Source organism: Artemia sp. Qi Xiang Cuo, chromosome 2, assembly GCF_049724085.1.
Source record: "Artemia sp. Qi Xiang Cuo chromosome 2, ASM4972408v1, whole genome shotgun sequence".
Lineage (NCBI taxonomy): Eukaryota > Metazoa > Arthropoda > Branchiopoda > Anostraca > Artemiidae > Artemia > Artemia sp. Qi Xiang Cuo.
The window spans coordinates 26,703,342-26,720,442 of record NC_142795.1 but is presented as its reverse complement, the minus strand read 5'-3'; the positions used below and the strand labels follow the sequence as shown (position 1 = coordinate 26,720,442).

Sequence of the window (17,101 nt, the reverse complement as noted above, 5' to 3'; positions counted from 1 at the left end):
TGATCTACTGAAAGATGGACAGATGGTAGCATCAAACCCCTGCAGGCATAGTATAACAATTTACAGCTCAGTCAGAACCAAGGCCGTATGCAGAGGGGGGTAGTTTTGGAGCCCCCCCCCCGAAAAAATTATTTTATAACCCCCCCCCCCCCCGAAAAAATTCTTTTATAAATCCCCCCCCCCCCAAAAAAAAAAAAATATCCTGGATACGACCCTGGTCAGAACCCTTTTTGTACTAAATCCTTTTCGGGCATATACCACTTTCATTTATTCAAAGGTTTTAAAACGAACAAATTTAACTAAATACTTTGGCGGATAGGACAAGGGAGAGGAGGTTGAATTGGCGGGGGAGGCCATTCCTTCCACCTTTAGATTTTCTTCTGGCTCTCGTCCTGGATTTTCAAAAATACATTTTTCGGTATTTTCACTAAAAAAAGGAGGTTTATCTGGATGTTTTCATTGAAAAATAAAAGAAACAACGAAATTATCCCTCTAGATTTTGAAAGGTAAATTTTGCCCCCTTCTCAATTTTTTGCAAATTGACGTCATTGCTTCTAAAAGCTAACAACGATTTTAGCAATCTATTGTGAACAATGATGATTCTGAATTTTAGTTTTCTTCTCTATGTTATATATCCAGCTTATTAACCGGCTAGACATCTTGAAAGTTGATGTTAAGGTTTATATTCTATGAGCAAGTTTACTACTGTTACTTTTTTATAGGCGATATATGGGTTCTCCAATATTTCGATGTGTTGATGGAGTCAAACTCTAAGTCAGAACTAACCAAATTAAATATTGACAGAACTCTCGATATTCGATATATCTAGATATTAAAATCCATGCTTCGAAGCCGTCTCTCTTCATCCTCCTAATGGTAGTTACATATTGCAAAAACAAGGATATATGTCCTAAAAACATATCCCACACAAATTTTTAATCTAATAAGGCACATGGCCAGGGGGAAGGGGTCCCCCCTGGAATCCGAAGTTTTTCTCAATTTGTGGGCACTTCCTATTCACGTTATTAAAACGATTTATGTTATTTTTATTTTAGTTATTGTTGGCCGTTTCTGTTTGCGATTGTGTTTGAGCTTACCCTTTAATTTTTTCTTAGTAGTAATATTGGGAAGTTGGCCTGCGACGAGAAAATCGACTCGAGACAGATAGATTTTCTTAATGTGATATATACTTTTTGATTAGCTCGTTGGAATATATTTGTTGTCCCGTAAATAAACTAGTTCACAAAAAAAAATATCAAAAGGAAAAAAATGAACAGACAGAAAAAAAGGCAGGTTTTCAGGGGGGGGGGGGTACACAATTTTGAGCTCGAATACCCTCTGCACTTACGTGCTCGCATTTGGCTTGAGATTTCCCCCAGGATATTTCAGACCTCTCTTCTGTGTGTGTCGGACTAACGACGCTTCTTGACTACTTATATCCTTGCATCGGCCCTGTAGTATGTTGCTACAGCCGGATTCTATCTCTGGGTCCCCTATTACCAAGCTTAAGTCAAATCCGTTGCGCTACCACAGGACAGACCTTTCTTTTGTATGATGAATTATGGTGATTGAAAAACTCTATAACGGATAGTAACTTCTAAGCAAGAATCGTGTAGTACATTCAAAAGAGAGTAGATGGGTTAGATACCTTAGCCTAGCACGTATTACTTATTTTTGGTCTCTATTATGAAGGTAAGAGAAACTTGTTTTTGTGTCCACGAAAAAATAAAAATAATAGTTGGTTTTGTTTTATTAGAAATTAGCACAGCGTTAGCATGTGTCCTTGAAGCATCTCTTTGAGAAGCCACATTGCTTGGTTGTCAGGAAATGAAGATTGAAGTTGGTTTTAAGTAGAAACAATGGATTTTGTGACCCTCTTTAAGGAACGTGTTATCAGGAACGTGAATATAATCTATTATGATATATAAGTAAATAAAACAAATATAACATTTTCCAAATATTTTTTAAAAATTTTTATTCAACGTTAAAAACTCCGTAAAAATATACTGGCTTTAATCCCGCGAAGTTATTAATCAAGGCCCATTCATACGATTTTTCTAATTTTGATATTTAGCTAGCGCTAATTTGAGCTGACCAGATATTTTTGGATTTTTGGATTTGCTGGAAACCTCGAAGGAGAATTCTGATTGGCTGGAGTTAGTGCTAGCTAAATCTGTGTATCAGTAAGTTCACATTGTCAATGGGCGTTTACTGTTGCTGTCTCTAAATCTTTAATTTGCAAATAATTCAATGAATTTATAAGTTAAAACGGAAGTGTCACTATTTTTCTCAAGCTTTGGATGTGCTTACATTTGCTCCTCATTTTACAGCAAAAAATCATAGCAATATGTCATCAATAATTATCATTGCACTTTGCAAAATAGTTGAAATTTTTCCACAAGTTCGTAGAATGAAAGAAGAAGGATAGGTGTATTTTTCCTTTTTCTTCAAATCTGTTTTGCTTCTATTTCGTCAAAATAATTTCACGATTATCCATTTGTTTTTCATCTTTCTTTGATTAATTGTTTTCAGCTTCATTTTATAGGTGGTGATATATGTATCCCGTGATATAGGTTGCAATATAGATATTAAGTGGTAATATGACTTTTTCAGGTATACGTTCAAAGGAAGCGAGAAAGTACATTTTTAATTGCTTAGAAGACATTGGGCAGGTTAATGTGCCAACAGAACTTGAAGGTAGTGAGCTCCTAGCTGAAAAAGTTGACAGACGAGATTTCATTGATATGCTGAAAAAGATGCTTACTATGGATCAAGTAAAATTCTTTTTCTTTTTTTTTCCTTTTTTTATTCCTCTCGCTGAGTACATACTAGATACACGGACCTTACCGCCTGTGGCAAATTTTCTACTGTGATCATTTCTTAAAAGGAACACTAAACATCTTAACTTTATTGTGCTTTTTTTTTCTTTTTTTTCTTTTTTTTTTTAACTTCGTAAGAGTTACGTGAAAAGCAAAACCTAAAGTAAAACAGGGGTTTACCTCCTCTTTCCCCCTGATCAAATTTCCTAGACCTGTGTTCCCACAAATTTTTGTATTGACAAGTTTTGCCATTTTGCAGAGATTCTTCGGCATATTAGTGCAAAGCACCAAATTTTTGTCAAGTAAATTTCAATATGAATAACTTACCAGTAACAAAACTGTCTAAGAACACCATTAGAATCAGCAAGCATACTAAATCTGATTTATTGCCTTATAGTATTTCAAGTTTTTCAAAGAAAAGTAAAGAGCTTCATTAAACCAAAAATGAGCAGAAATATAGTAAAATAATCTTCTAAGCGTAAAATTACCACAAATCACTATGAATAAATAAATTTAACTCAAAACGAACAGAAATTATAATAAAAAGCCGGTCTTGAGAATGCCTTCTCAATTCCAGAGCATAATTTGCGCTTTGCTGAAAGAAAAAAAAATAAATACCGTGGATTATACGGATGTTTATTCCTTAAAGTTTTAATAATTTATTTTCATTAAAGTAATAAAGGGAAAATATTTAAAGTGCATGTTGTTTTCAGTAAAGCGCAAATTATGGTTTGGTCTTGAGAAGGCATGGGAGTTAATCAACCCTTCTAATGTTAATTTTGCTCGTTTTGAGTTTGACTTGGCTGTTTATTGTAATTTCTGTTCATATTGAGTTTCATTTATTTATTCATAGTGATTCGTGGTAGTTTTACCCTTAGAAGATTATTTGACTTTATTTCTGCTCATTTGGGGCTTAATTGGAGCTCTTTACTTTTCTTTGAAGAACTTGTTTTGTGGAAAAGTTTTTCAAATTAATTTCTGTTCGTTTTTTATTGACATAGTCTTTTTCATGGATAAAAAGCAATGTTTTATATCTTCGGTTTTTTTTCTATAAGAATCCATACTTTGGCTTGGTATTTATATGTTGGAGAAACTTATTTCAAAAATTTTTAATCCTGGCACAAATAGTATTTTTAATTTAATTGTATACCTCTTCAAGTTGACCTGAAAAATAAAACTTAAATATCATTAGCGAAAGATTGAATCTATGCTCTTTGACAACCTAGATACACTTAAACTCTTTTTGTTTATTTAAATGGTAAGAGCAGAAGTAGTAATAGTAGTAGTAGTGCCGAAAGTTTCAGCTTAATAGCCCCAATCGTTCCCGACGTATTGCTGAGGTATTTTATTGGTAACCATAAACACAATACCTTTCGATTTAGTTTTAAAGCATAATGGGCCAATTGTATAATTGTAGGGGACTTGACATGCCCAATATCCCTAAAGACATAGTTGCTGGAGTTTTCTACTATGTTGAACAAATTGTCTGTCTCGAAATTTTCCCTGCATGTCTTTGGAAGATAAATGGGCTTGAGAGAAGGGCTGCTTGCCCTCTAATCTCTTTTTACTCTTAAAAAGGGCCCTAGAACTTTTAATTTTGAATCGAATTAGCTCCTTTACAAGTTTCAACGATATTTCTAGCAATTCCAGAGTGGTGCTGCCTATGATATTGCTTATATGCCCGTTTGGAAACCTGCATGCATACAGCTTTTGCGTTTAATGGAAACTCCCTAAATGTTTCACCTTAATGCCCAAAGCTTCATTGTTACAGTAGTGGTAGTATTAAAAGTATAGCATAGTGCCTTCTGGCTAATTCAAAATCGCCCACAACTTACCCTTAAAGGTCTAACTTAATAATATAAGTTATTCTTGAGCTATTGCTTTGTCACCTTTTTGAAAGTACAAATGCTCATAGTTTGTTTTGATTTAGTTCTTCAACCGCCTAAATATTCCTTAAAAGCTTCACCTTAATACCCTCATCTTGCGTAGTAGCAATAGCTGTAGCAGCATTAGTAGCAGTATACGCATAGCACCTTTGGTTTCTTCAACACACGCTGAAAGTTTCAGCTTAGTACCTGAAGCATTTCTGATGCATCTGCTTGACAACTTGTATGGGCATAGTGTTTTTCGATATAGTTCCCTATAGTTCCTACATATTCCAAATTTTTTGCCGTAGTACCATTAGTTTCAATAGCAGTATTAGTAGTGTATTACTAGTGGTAGTACTAATAGCAGCTGTAATATTAACATATTGCTTATAGGTCAGTAGAACAACCCTCTCATCAAGTAGTAGTGTAGAAGTAGTGTGTACATATTGCCTTTTGGTTAGATGACCTTCCCTTTTAAGCATTCTCTGAAAGTTCCAACTTAATACCCAAGTCATTTTTTGAGATGCGCTGTTTTGACAATGTGCATGAACATAGCGTCTTGTAATTTAGTTCAAATTTCTCCTCAATATTGTAAATGGAGTAGTGTGGTAGTAGTAGTGGTGATTTTTGCAGTAGTGTTGATAGCATGCAAATATTACCTTTTTGATCATCTCCCTTATCATTTCCTGAATTTTTCCAAATTAATATACTCAGTTACCTGAGTTACGCCCATTTGACAATCCGTATACCCATAATGTGTTTTGATTTAGTTCAACACTCCCCTCAATATTCTCTGAAAGGCTCCCCTGAATCTCCTTCGTCTTTTTGGAAAATAAAGTTCAAACATGTATAGCTTTCTAAGTAACATATACTATATGTAAACAATGAACAAATTGCCTAACTTATAGCCCTTAACCTCAGGACTACGGGGAGGTTGACATCCCCTAAGACATAATTGCTAAACGTTTCAACAATGCTGAATAAAATAGTTATCTTCAAATTTTGATTGAATGTGTTTTAGGGACTGATAAGATTGTGGGGGAGGGACTGGTTGCCTTCCATTCACTTTTGACGCTTAAAAAGTGCACTAGATCTTCCGACTTCCAATCGAATGAGCACCATCTGATCCGAAGTTTATACAACCAACAAATTTCATAAAAACCTTATATGCCCAGGGCATAAATTGCAACCCTTTCCTTTGAGCTCTGGAGGGTTGTGTCCAACCTGAATACATTGTTGTAAGCTCTTCGGACTATTGTAAGCAAAATGGCTGTCGCACAAAATTGATGGGATGTGTTTGGGGAAAATAGGGTACCAGGGACGGGGCTAGTTGCCCTCCATCCTTTTTGACTCTTAAAGGGGAACTAGAACTTTAAAATTCCAATCAAATGAGTCTCCTCTAAAGTTCACACAGCCACCCCTTCGATGAAAAACTTATATGGCCCCGGGGTATAGCTTACAACCCTATCCCCGGACTCTGAGGGTTTGTGTTAACCTCAAAGGCCCTGTTATGCCATCTTTGGACTGTTTTGAACAAATGGCTATCTCAAATTTCTCTTGGATGCAAATGGGAAAAATAGACCGTAAGGGAAAGGGGCTAGTAGCCTTCCGATCACTTTTGACTCGTAAAAGAGACACTAGAACTTCTGATAACCAGTCAAATTAGCCTCCTCTGAAGTTTATGCGACCACCTTTTCCATAAAAACGTTATATGCTCTCAGGAAATAACTTACAACCCTTGCCCTGAGGATTTGGGGGCGGGGAAAGGGGGGTTGTCATCCTCAAAGACATAATTTTCAAGCCTTTCAACTGCGCTGAACAGAATAGGTATCTCAAAATTTTGATTATATGTGTTCAGGGAAATTATAGGCGTGGGGAGGGGCTGGTTGCCCTCCAATCACTTTCGACTATTAAAAAGGGCTCTAGGCCTTTAAATTTCCAATCGATCAATCCCCTTTCGAAGTTTCTATGACAGCTCCTTAGATACGATGTGCTCTGGTCTAAAAAAACAACAAAACATTGTGCCCACATCGCTCTTTACTTAGGCAGCGCTACTGAGCTGTCTATGATAAAAAAAAAATGTCTGAAACTATAATCTAATGTTGATAAAATATATTACCCTGATCGAAATGAAGGGCACAATTAATACACCCACTTTTTTACTGGCTTAATGCGGCACAAAGGTGATAAGTAAAATAAACCCTGGTGACTCCTCTAAATACAAGAGCAAGACCATACATATTTATTTACGACCAGTTTTATTTCCTAAAATGAAATAATCAATCACCTTGTACTGGCGTAGTGGAACAAGCCAAGACTTTGTATACGAGAGTTCTTTGGTTCAATCCCGCGTGGTGCAAGGAAACAACATAATGTACAAACTAAATGAACAATTTTTTTCTTATACTGGGCATAATACGTATTTTATGCTTTCCCTATTCACAGACAAGATCTCAAGAGCGGATCCAGGATTTTTTTTCGGGGGGGGGGGGGGTACTAATTTTCGACTCGGTTTTCGGCTAATTTTACTGATTTTTATTAAGGTTTTACTAATTTTCGACTCGGTCAAAAATTTCGGGGGGGGGGGTTCAAACCGGGTACCCCCCCCCCCTCTGGATACGGGCTTGCAAGATCTAATCCATATCATCTTTATTTCGCAGTAAATCGGTAATAGAGTTCTCTGATTCGCTGAATCAGAGCATAATGAAATTCATATCACTGGAATTAATATAGAGAGCCGATTCTTTTGATTCATTAAATAAATAAAAAAATTTGTCTTAACATAAAGTAGGGAGCAACAACAAAACCCAAAACGAACAGAAACCATTCTGCATATGAAGGGGCTGCCCTCCTCCCCGAACACCCCACTCCCCATACAAATTTTTTTATTTAGCACTTTTAAAAAATGAGTCTTATTTTAATTTAACGGCCCTTGTGTTTCAAAGTCGCTCTGAAAAAAAAAGGGACAAACAGTCAAACTGTAGCGTAAAGCGCAAGGTATTGAGAAGGGGGTATAAAAAAAGTCACGCAGGATCAAACACTCCTCTGTTTTCCAATAATAAATCCTTTTTTGGAAAAGATTTTTTTTAATTAATTACACTTCGATTCTGTTTGAACCATTTGTAGTATTGGTTAATATAAAGAGTACTTTAGAGTGTTTTTGAGTTTTTCTATTTAAGAAATAAGAAGTTCAAACAAGCATACCTTTCTCAATACAATACAATATGTAAACAATGAACGAATTTCCTAACTTACAGCTAAAATGAATTACATTTGCATTGTCTAGCTTCCACTGAGGGTTGTGGGGAGGTTAACATCTCCTAAGACATAATTACTGAACCTTTCAACAATTTTGAACAAAATTGGTCTCTTAAAATTCCGATCGGATGTGTCTTCGGGAATGATTTGCTTGAGGGTGTCTGATTGCCCTCCAATCAAATGAGCTCCATCCGATCTCCATGCCTGGGCTCCGGAGGGTTGTGTCCACCCCATAGACATTTTGTATGATTAATGGACTATAGGTAATATAATAGCTATCTCACAATTACAGTTGTATGCGTTTCGAGGAAAGAGGATGTCAGAAAGGGGGGGAGGCTAGCTGCTCTCTATCAATTTTGACTCATATAAGGGAACTAGAACTACACATTTCCAATCAAATGAGTCTCTTCTAAAGTTCACACGACCAATCTTGGTCGTGTGAACTTTAGGATTCAATGTCCTTGGAGCATAACTTACAACCCTTACCCCCAGACTCTGGGGGATTGTGTCAACCCCAAAGACCTTGTTATATAATCTTTGGACTATTTTTGAACATAGGGCTATCTCAAAATTTCTGATGCATTTGGGGAAATTACGACGTGTGGGGGGTCCAACCCTTTCCATAAAAATCTTATATTCCTCTTTCAGTTTCCAATCGAATGAGTCCTTTTCGAAGTTTCTACAACAACAAATAGCCATCTCAAAATTTCTATCAGATGCATTTCGGGAAAATACGACTTGGGTGGGGGAGGGGGTATTTGCCCTCCAAATTTTGATTGGATGTGTTTGAGGAAATGATGGGCGACGGAGGGAGGTTGGTTGCCCTCCAATAACTTTCGACTATTAAAAAGGATGATAGCCCTTTCAATTTCCAATCGAATAAGCCCTTTTCGAAGCTTCTACGACAACTCCTTCTATACGAAGTGCCTTGGTCTAAGAAAAAAAATGAATAAATAAATAATACATTGTGCCCACATCGCTCTTTACTTAGGCAGTGCCATTGCGCTGCCTACGATTGTTATAGTGTCCATTATAGATTTCCAGTTTCCCCTGTGGGGCTTCCTACCGAAATATCAACTGAATTTGCTTTCTCTGAAATTCAGTTTCTTCGAAATCTGAAATAATAAGAACTTTAATTTAGAAACATTTGCTAAATAGTTGTTTGTTACAGAGATGGGTATTGTTTGCGAACTCTTTAATTTGGAATTAAAGGTTAAGTAATAGGACACATAATGTGTTTTATCATAGGTTTATTACCTGAATGGATACCAGGCGGCATAGAAAAATTATTAACATCGATCAGGTTGTAATAGGCATAGTAGCAATCAATCTGTGACATAGGCACAGTTTTGCTTATTATGCTTCGAACACCTGACAAGTAGCCTTAACTGGTGCTATGGCAGAAAAAGCAAAAGGAGATCACCAAAACACATGCTCTCTGGGGTCTCTTATTTCACATGCTGCCTGGGGAAGTTATTATCTTTGGTTTTTATATCTCGTGGTCTTTTCTTCATAAATAATAAGCTTAAGAAATTGCACTCCACGCGTCCTTTCTTGCTAATTTCAGTGGAGGTTTCTTTGAACTTCTGGACCAATATTATTTAATTAAGGCAACGAGGAAGAGTTGCTTTTCAATCGTGGGGAGATTGATATTATAGAAAGGCATATCATTCTTATAGATTGCAAGTGGGAATGATATGTAGGAATATGTTTAATGGCATTGAAAAACGTTCTTTTCATACTGCGGGTGAACGAGGCATTTCCATGACGCAATCATTTACATTGCCGTCGCAAACCAGAAAAAGAGAAGGAACATTTACTCACGGTCATTTAGCGACATCGATGCGACTACCTTACTTTAGACCTTACCTTAGTTCCTTGAGAGCCATTGTGGTGCATAGGGCGTCGACAAAGATTCTCAACGTATTCCGAAATGGTGCTGTAGCGGTAACGTCATCTTACTCAGATACTAACGATGTGTCAGCCGTCCTCGAATCTCGGCCAATAGTTTACCGCAAGGTGTTATTTGGACCACCTCGTCTTCTTCTGCCACCTGGTTTCCAATCATAGGCTGTTCAAGGAAGGCAGCTTTCTTTCATAGGAAGTATACATTTTCAATCAGTGAATCTCCGCAGCCTCCTTCCCCCCCTCACTCAGTTTTTACCTCATAATTTTTAATTTTAATGCCCATTTTGCAAATTTGGAGGTTTTTTAGTCACTAACTAACTTATGTTTTTGTTTTAATCTTTTTATCCCCTTGTTAATTTTACGAGTTTTCGTTTGTTTTTTTGGCATTTTTGCTGACTTGACATTGACCTTCTAATTTTATGAGTTTTTGTTTTATTTTTGTTTTTATTTATTTTGTTTTTGTTTTTATCATTTTTACGTATTTGACATTGACCCTTTTATAATTTTCTGTTGTTGTTTGATTGTTTGCTTTGTTGTTCTTCTTTTGTTTGATTTGACGCTAAAGTGCGAATTCGGCCCTTTTGGGCTTGTGATAGCCGTTTTTCAGCAATAAATCTTATCTTATATGTCCGGATTATGTTCACCTCTTTTTCCTTAGAACAACAGTAATGACTGGCTGGTCCATGGCGGATTTCAGAGTTACTAATTCTCTGTTATCAGCTTATATTTAAAATTCTCCTCATACACAAATTCGATCTGTTGTTCATTTTCCGACAATCAATAGTGAACAGGAGTATAGAGAGTCTGTTGCTATTGAAGAGACGTTGTCTCTGTCTCAGAGAATATTTACTACTATTCCAAGTGGGATTTAGTCTATTAAAAGTTCTAATTTACTAACTCGGGAGAAGGATGTTTTTGTTCCTTACCATATGTACCCGGGCTAAGGGAAAAACTTAAAAGAATTCTACAGAACAAGGATCTAAGGGTAGCTTTAAAGAGTAATAATACTTCGAGTAGCTATCTAAATTCTAGGAATGATCTAACCTGATTGATGCAACTAAATAGTGTCTATCAGATCCCTCGTATTATCGGAAGCTCATATGTGGGACGTACTAACCAGGATTGGGAAATGAGATTATTACAAGATAAAGATGCTATTGCTTCTGCTTTAAAGCAAAATTATAAGTCTGAAGATTTTACTTCAGCCCTTTCGGAACATATCTTTAATTTTCCAGACCATTTTATTTTGTTTGAGAATGTCTCTTTGATTTCTAGAGATCGGGGTTTAAAGCAAACTTTTCGTGAAACTCTTGAAATAAAGGAAATCATATTCAAGAATATTGCTTTGAATCGGGATACAGGTGAATATGGGATGAACTCTATCTATGATAATTTATTAAAATCTGACAGAGTAAAGTTCAATTCACCCAATGTAATTGACCTTTGTCCAAATGTTATATCATTGAACGCTAATGAACCGAATCCAAGAAGGTCAAAGAGAATAGCTTCCGCCTTTGCTTTGAAAAGAATTAGAGATTCAAACAATATGTAGTGTTATTTGATTTAGTATATAAACTTTTGTTTTAAATTGTTTTATTTTAGTTTTACCACTGATGACGGTCACTGTATATGTGACCAAAATATCAGGTATTTTAGTGAATTTCTATCACTGTTATAAAAATCACTGTCTATTAAAAGGATTTTATCCCTATTTGAAATTTTATTTATCGTCATGGAAAGGCAGTGTGGTCTCCGAAATTATCTACGTCATATTTATGGGGATGATTTGATCAAAATTGTGGATAAATATATAAACACTCAGAAAAAACATGCAAATATTATCAACCAACAGCATTTTCTTCTACAATGTAAGAAGATGAGAATCGTGCCACCTTCGCTAAAGTTAAATTTACATTTTGGCACTTTCAAGGAAAAAAAGTTTGAACGGAGCTTACATGTCTAGACTTTAAATCACATTATTAAGGTTAAAAGTCGAAAAACAGCTTTAATAGTGAGAGATAAACTTTCCCTGGAAAATCTTATATAAAAAAAGGTTAGTGTAAGTGACTTTTGTTTTATTCAACAAACAGGAAAAAATCACTTCAATCATGACTTTCGCCTTTCCAGAGAAAGATTGCAAAAAAAGTTTTCGAAATTATCAACAAATAATGCGGTAATACCTTCGTCAATTCTAGGACCAGGTGTGGTTAATTTTTCACCAAGAACTTTAACGATACAAGAACAATCAGTGCTTGAAAAGGGTCCGAAATTTTGTTTTAAACCGGATCAAGTCCCCGTGGAAGACATTATCTCTTCAATAGAAACATCTTTGCATAAAAACACAAACCTAATAAAAGATGTTAGCTTAGTAACAGCTTCTACCGTAAAAACCCTGTCTAATTTTGTATTGAAACCGGAATTTCCTAGTACGACCATCAAAGACATAAGAATTCTTAAAAACTTGAAAAAGGATGGTTCAATTACTATTAAAAAAGCAGATAAGAGTAACACTTTAGTTGTGATGAATACTGACGACTACGAATCAAAATTAAGAAGTTTACTAAAGGATGAAAAAACATACAAGAAGCTATCGTATAATCCAACAGACTCGTTTACAAAAAAATTTAAGAAAGAATTGAAGTGCTTAAAGGATGAAGGAAAAATTACACCTCACCTCTATTACAAATGCCTGCCACGCAGTTCCTTGTGCCCTAAATTATATAGACTTCCCAAAATTCATGAGCCTAACCTACCATTACGACCAGTTGTGTAAAATACAAGGTCGCCAACAAGTGTTTTTAGCTAATGGTTAGTGTCACTCTATAAACCACTTGTCTAGATAAATTTCTTATATTAAGAAATCTTCGAATTTAGTTGAAAAACTGAAAAAGTATAAATTTCTTCGAGTTTTTTGCTTTCAAGCTTTGACATTGTATCAATATACACAAATATTGATGTAGAAGTAGCCGAAACTCTTCTAGAAGGAAAGCTGTTAAGAAATTTGGATTTGATTAGTGGCAAAGCAGATTTAGAAGTGTCTGTAATAATGTATTTAGTAAGGTTGTGCAATAAGTTCTCTTATTTTTTTTCAATTCAGAGGGGAGTATTTCGAACAAATAAATGGTTTACCTATGGGGGCCTCTTTATCCCCTTTATTAGCTAATATTTTTGTGGAGAATATTGAAACAATTGCGCTAGATTCATATCTTTTAAAACATATTTTCTGGGGCCGGTATATGGATGACATTATTTCAGTATGGGATTATGGAGAGGAGGAATTAAAAGGATTTTTGGAACATCTTAATTGTTTGGCAGGGGATTTAAAGTTTATCGTTGAATTGGAAGAGAATGGAAAACTTCCTTTCCTTGATGTTCTTCTTTTGAAAAATCAAAATAGTCTGGATTTTAAAATTTACAGAAAACCGACAAATAACAATAGATTTTTGTCTTATAGTTCCGGTCACGCTCGCCAAGTAAAAATTGGTTTGATCATTTCTTTAACTGATCCGATCTTTAGTATTTGCTCTCCAAAATTTGTTGAGGAGGAGTTGTCTTTTCTAAGGAAAATACTAATAAGCAACATGTATCCAGAATGGTTAATTAACCAGACTTTTTCAAGAAGAAGAAAAAGGTTTCTAGAGATTTCTAAGGAAGTCTTGGAGACAACTCGGGAGAAGGATGTTTTTGTTCCTTGTCATATGTACCCGGGCTAAGTGAAAAACTTAAAAGAATTTTACAAAGCAATGGTCTAAGGGTAGCTTTAAAGAGTAATAATACTTTGGGTAGTTTTCTAAATTCTGGGAATGATCTAACTTCATTGGGGCAACAAAGTGGGATTTATCAGATCCCATGTACTTGCGGAAGCTCATATGTGAGACGTACTAACCAGAGTTTGGAAATGAGATTATTAAAAGATAAAGATGCTATTGCTTTAGCTTTAAAGCAAGATTCTATGTCTGAAAAATTTAATTCAGCCCTTTCAGAACATATTTTCAATTTTTCAGACAATTTTATTTTGTTCGAGAATATCTCTTTGATTTCTAGGGATCAGGGTTTCAGGCAAAAATTTTCGTGAAATTCTCGAAGTTAGGAAAATCTTATTCAAGATTATTGTTTTGAACCGGAATACAGGTGAATATGGACTGGACTCTATCTATGATAATTTATTAAAATCTGACAGAGTAAAGTTCAATTCACCCAATGTAATTGACCTTTGTCCAAATGTTATATCATTGAACGCTAATGAACCGAATCCAAGAAGGTCAAAGAGAATAGCTTCCGCCTTTGCTTTGAAAAGAATTAGAGATTCAAACAATATGTAGTGTTATTTGATTTAGTATATAAACTTTTGGTTTAAAGTGTTTTATTTTAGCTTTACCACTGATGACGGTCACTGTATATGTGACCGAAATATCTGGTATTTTTGTGAATTTCTATCACTGTTATAAAAAACACTGTCTATTAAAAGGATTTTATCCCTATTTGAACTTTTATTTATCGCCAATTCTATATTTAATATCGGTCACTGTTTCATCATCACAGTCGATTCAGCTACCCAGGTATTTGATCTCCTTGACTTGTTATAAATTAGTATTCTCGTAATGCAGAACAAGCGGTGAATAATAGAGATGCTTTTTTATTTTGTCAACATTGTTGGTAAACCCGACATTTTCTTCATTTCCTATAGGTATGTCAAGTTGCTGATGTATCCTCTGTTTAGAATCTTCTAGCAAGATTACGTCATCCGCGAAAACTAAATCAGACAGCTGCTTACATTTATTCCCTATCTAGAGTTTTCTCTTAATATTTAGTTCATTATAACTGTGAAAAAAAATTAGAGATTAAACAACCCTGACGCCAGACATGATCTTGAAAAATGTGGTTGTGCGATATGACAACGGAAAAATGTGGTTCAATACCGCTCTCTAGGGCTATAATGAAAGAAAGGTTGAGGTGGTTATGGCACGTTTTGTGGATGAAGGATGACAGATTTCCGAAGATTGTTCTTTTCGGCCAACCATCTAGGGCTAAACGGAAAACAGGTCGTCCCCGTCTGGGGTGGGAGGACGTCATAAAGAAAAATTTAAAGGAAATGGGAACTTCGTGGGCGGGTGTAAAAAGGGAGGCTTTGAATAGATTGGGGTGGAGGAGGATCGTGCGTAGCTGTGTTGGCCTCAGGTGGCTTGGTGCTGCGGTGAGTTGTTAGTAGTAGTAGTAGTAGTAGAAGCCATTTTCAACCTTTTTTTTTTTGTTTTTTAAGTAATATTATGCTAATTTACTTGTCCTAGAAAAAATAATTGTAGTTATTGGCATTTGTAAAAATACTTATAACTTAATACGCGTTGAGGAAGTGGTGGACTTAGTCTTTTTTTTTTTTTTTTTTATCTTTTTTTTTCTTTTAATTACTAGTGAGAAGGAACAAATTGAAAGGGTGTGAAGTCAGACTTAAAAAAACTGTATATCTCATTGGTCCCCTTAAACCTCAATAAAAAAAAAAAAAATTGTTCACCAGGTATTTGGTATAATATAATCAGAACCAGTAATCCATCTTTTTTTTTTTTTTTTATTAATGTTTGTCTTATCGAATTGGTAGGTGTGACTTCTGAATAGCTCAGACTTTTTTTTTGTAAAATTTTGCTTGGCTTGAGGTTTTAATTACTTTTTCCCGTTGTCCAAGTTTTCTATGCTCCAAATATAGTCATACCTTGGCTATATCTATAACAAGCTATCTTTCAGTACGGCTTGACTTTTATGGTAAGGACGCATGAATCAAAATGAAGCTCTGAGTCATATTTTTCATTATTGAATCACCTTTGTCTTTTTTATTATTATTAGCTTTTTTGACTTCGTACCTTTGGTTTTGGAAAGGCTCTCGTATTCAGTAGAATACTCTAGTTCATTTTTTTGTAATATTAAAATTGATATGTGACTTCCTTTTTTTCTATTTTCAGAGTTTTTCTATGGTCCAAATACCCTCATACCTTGACCATATCTATAACAAACTATTTTTTAACACGACTCAATTTTTTCAGGAACGACGCATAACTCCTGGCGAAGCATTGAATCACCAGTTTTGCACGATGACTCATTTACTAGACTACGCCCACTGCTCTCATGTCAAGGCATCTGTCCAGATGATGGAGGTCTGCAAAAGAAGTATCTACAACAGTTCCTCGGGCTCTAGTAACCACCAGCAGCCATCTCTTGTTCAAACAATCACATTTAATAATCAACTTGCTCCTCCTTCGGTAAGTGGGGTATCAGTGGGATGAAATAATATGGATAATGTTTACTCACCACAATAACTTTAGAGTTAGAGACACCACGTCTCGCTGAAATATTTTATTTGTCAATAAAATCATCAATAAGGTCATCATTGTGTTGTTAATGTCAATTTGTCAATGTCATTATGTTGTTAAAGTGAATGTGTCAATGTCATTATGTTGTTAATGTCAATATCAGTAATAGTCATTTAATGACTATGCGGAAATTAAGATAATATTAATTGTTTATGATTAAGTTTTTTAGCTAATTTTAATTTTATACTGAAATTTACTAATATCAGAGCTGATTTAAGACTATGAAAAGGGTTGTTTACAGGCTTCTGTCAGAACCTAGCAATATAGTCGTTTTCGGTGATTTTGGATACCATTGATGTTTCACGGGAATTTTCTTGACCAGGGTAGAAGAACTGGTAGAAGGAAATTAAAATAAAAGTGTTTTTGCCTCTAGGCCAGTCTTAGGTCTGGTCATGTCTGAAAACCTCAATTTTCTAAGACTGTTCTCCGAGATGTTTCAAATGAAGTTTTTAAGGTAGTATCAACTTTTCGCCAATGTTGCCATTTTGAATCGTAAAATCTAATTATTTAAATTTGTCAATGACTTTTGTCCGTGATAATTCAAACATTAAATGTCTATTGATTCCCAAAAACCATTACGCCTTCAAAGACAAGCTACATCTTCTTTATATGTTTGGCACTATTTGTTTTTGGCTCATTTTTGCTGCTTTTTCACCCACGTTTCTTTTCTTTGTTTAACTTGGCGCCGGCGACAACCAAAAACTGCATAACTGCATCTGGAGTTCTTTTTCTTTAACAAAGGAATTTTCTAATTAAGTATTATTTCCTTTTTATTTCAGTGATTTGTTTTCAATCTACTGTCTGAGAATTATGAAAAAGCAAAAGAGCTCTTTGATTTTACGCATTTGACAGCTATCTTACATATTTTACTGAAATACCGTATTTTACG

General features: G+C 35.2%; 1 protein-coding gene across 4 annotated transcripts in view; it reads left to right on the top strand.

The window, feature by feature from the left end:
* The window catches only part of LOC148955065 (uncharacterized), a 109,594-nt gene that overhangs the window by 44,731 nt on the left and 47,762 nt on the right, over positions 1 to 17,101 (top strand). For all 4 annotated transcript variants that reach the window (XM_089099987.1, XM_089099994.1, XM_089099981.1 and 1 more), the window contains exons 9-10: positions 2,614 to 2,774; positions 15,886 to 16,101. In XM_089099987.1, coding sequence (XP_088956113.1) covers positions 2,614 to 2,774; positions 15,886 to 16,101 — 377 coding nt within the window. The remainder of the gene's footprint in view (positions 1 to 2,613; positions 2,775 to 15,885; positions 16,102 to 17,101) is intronic.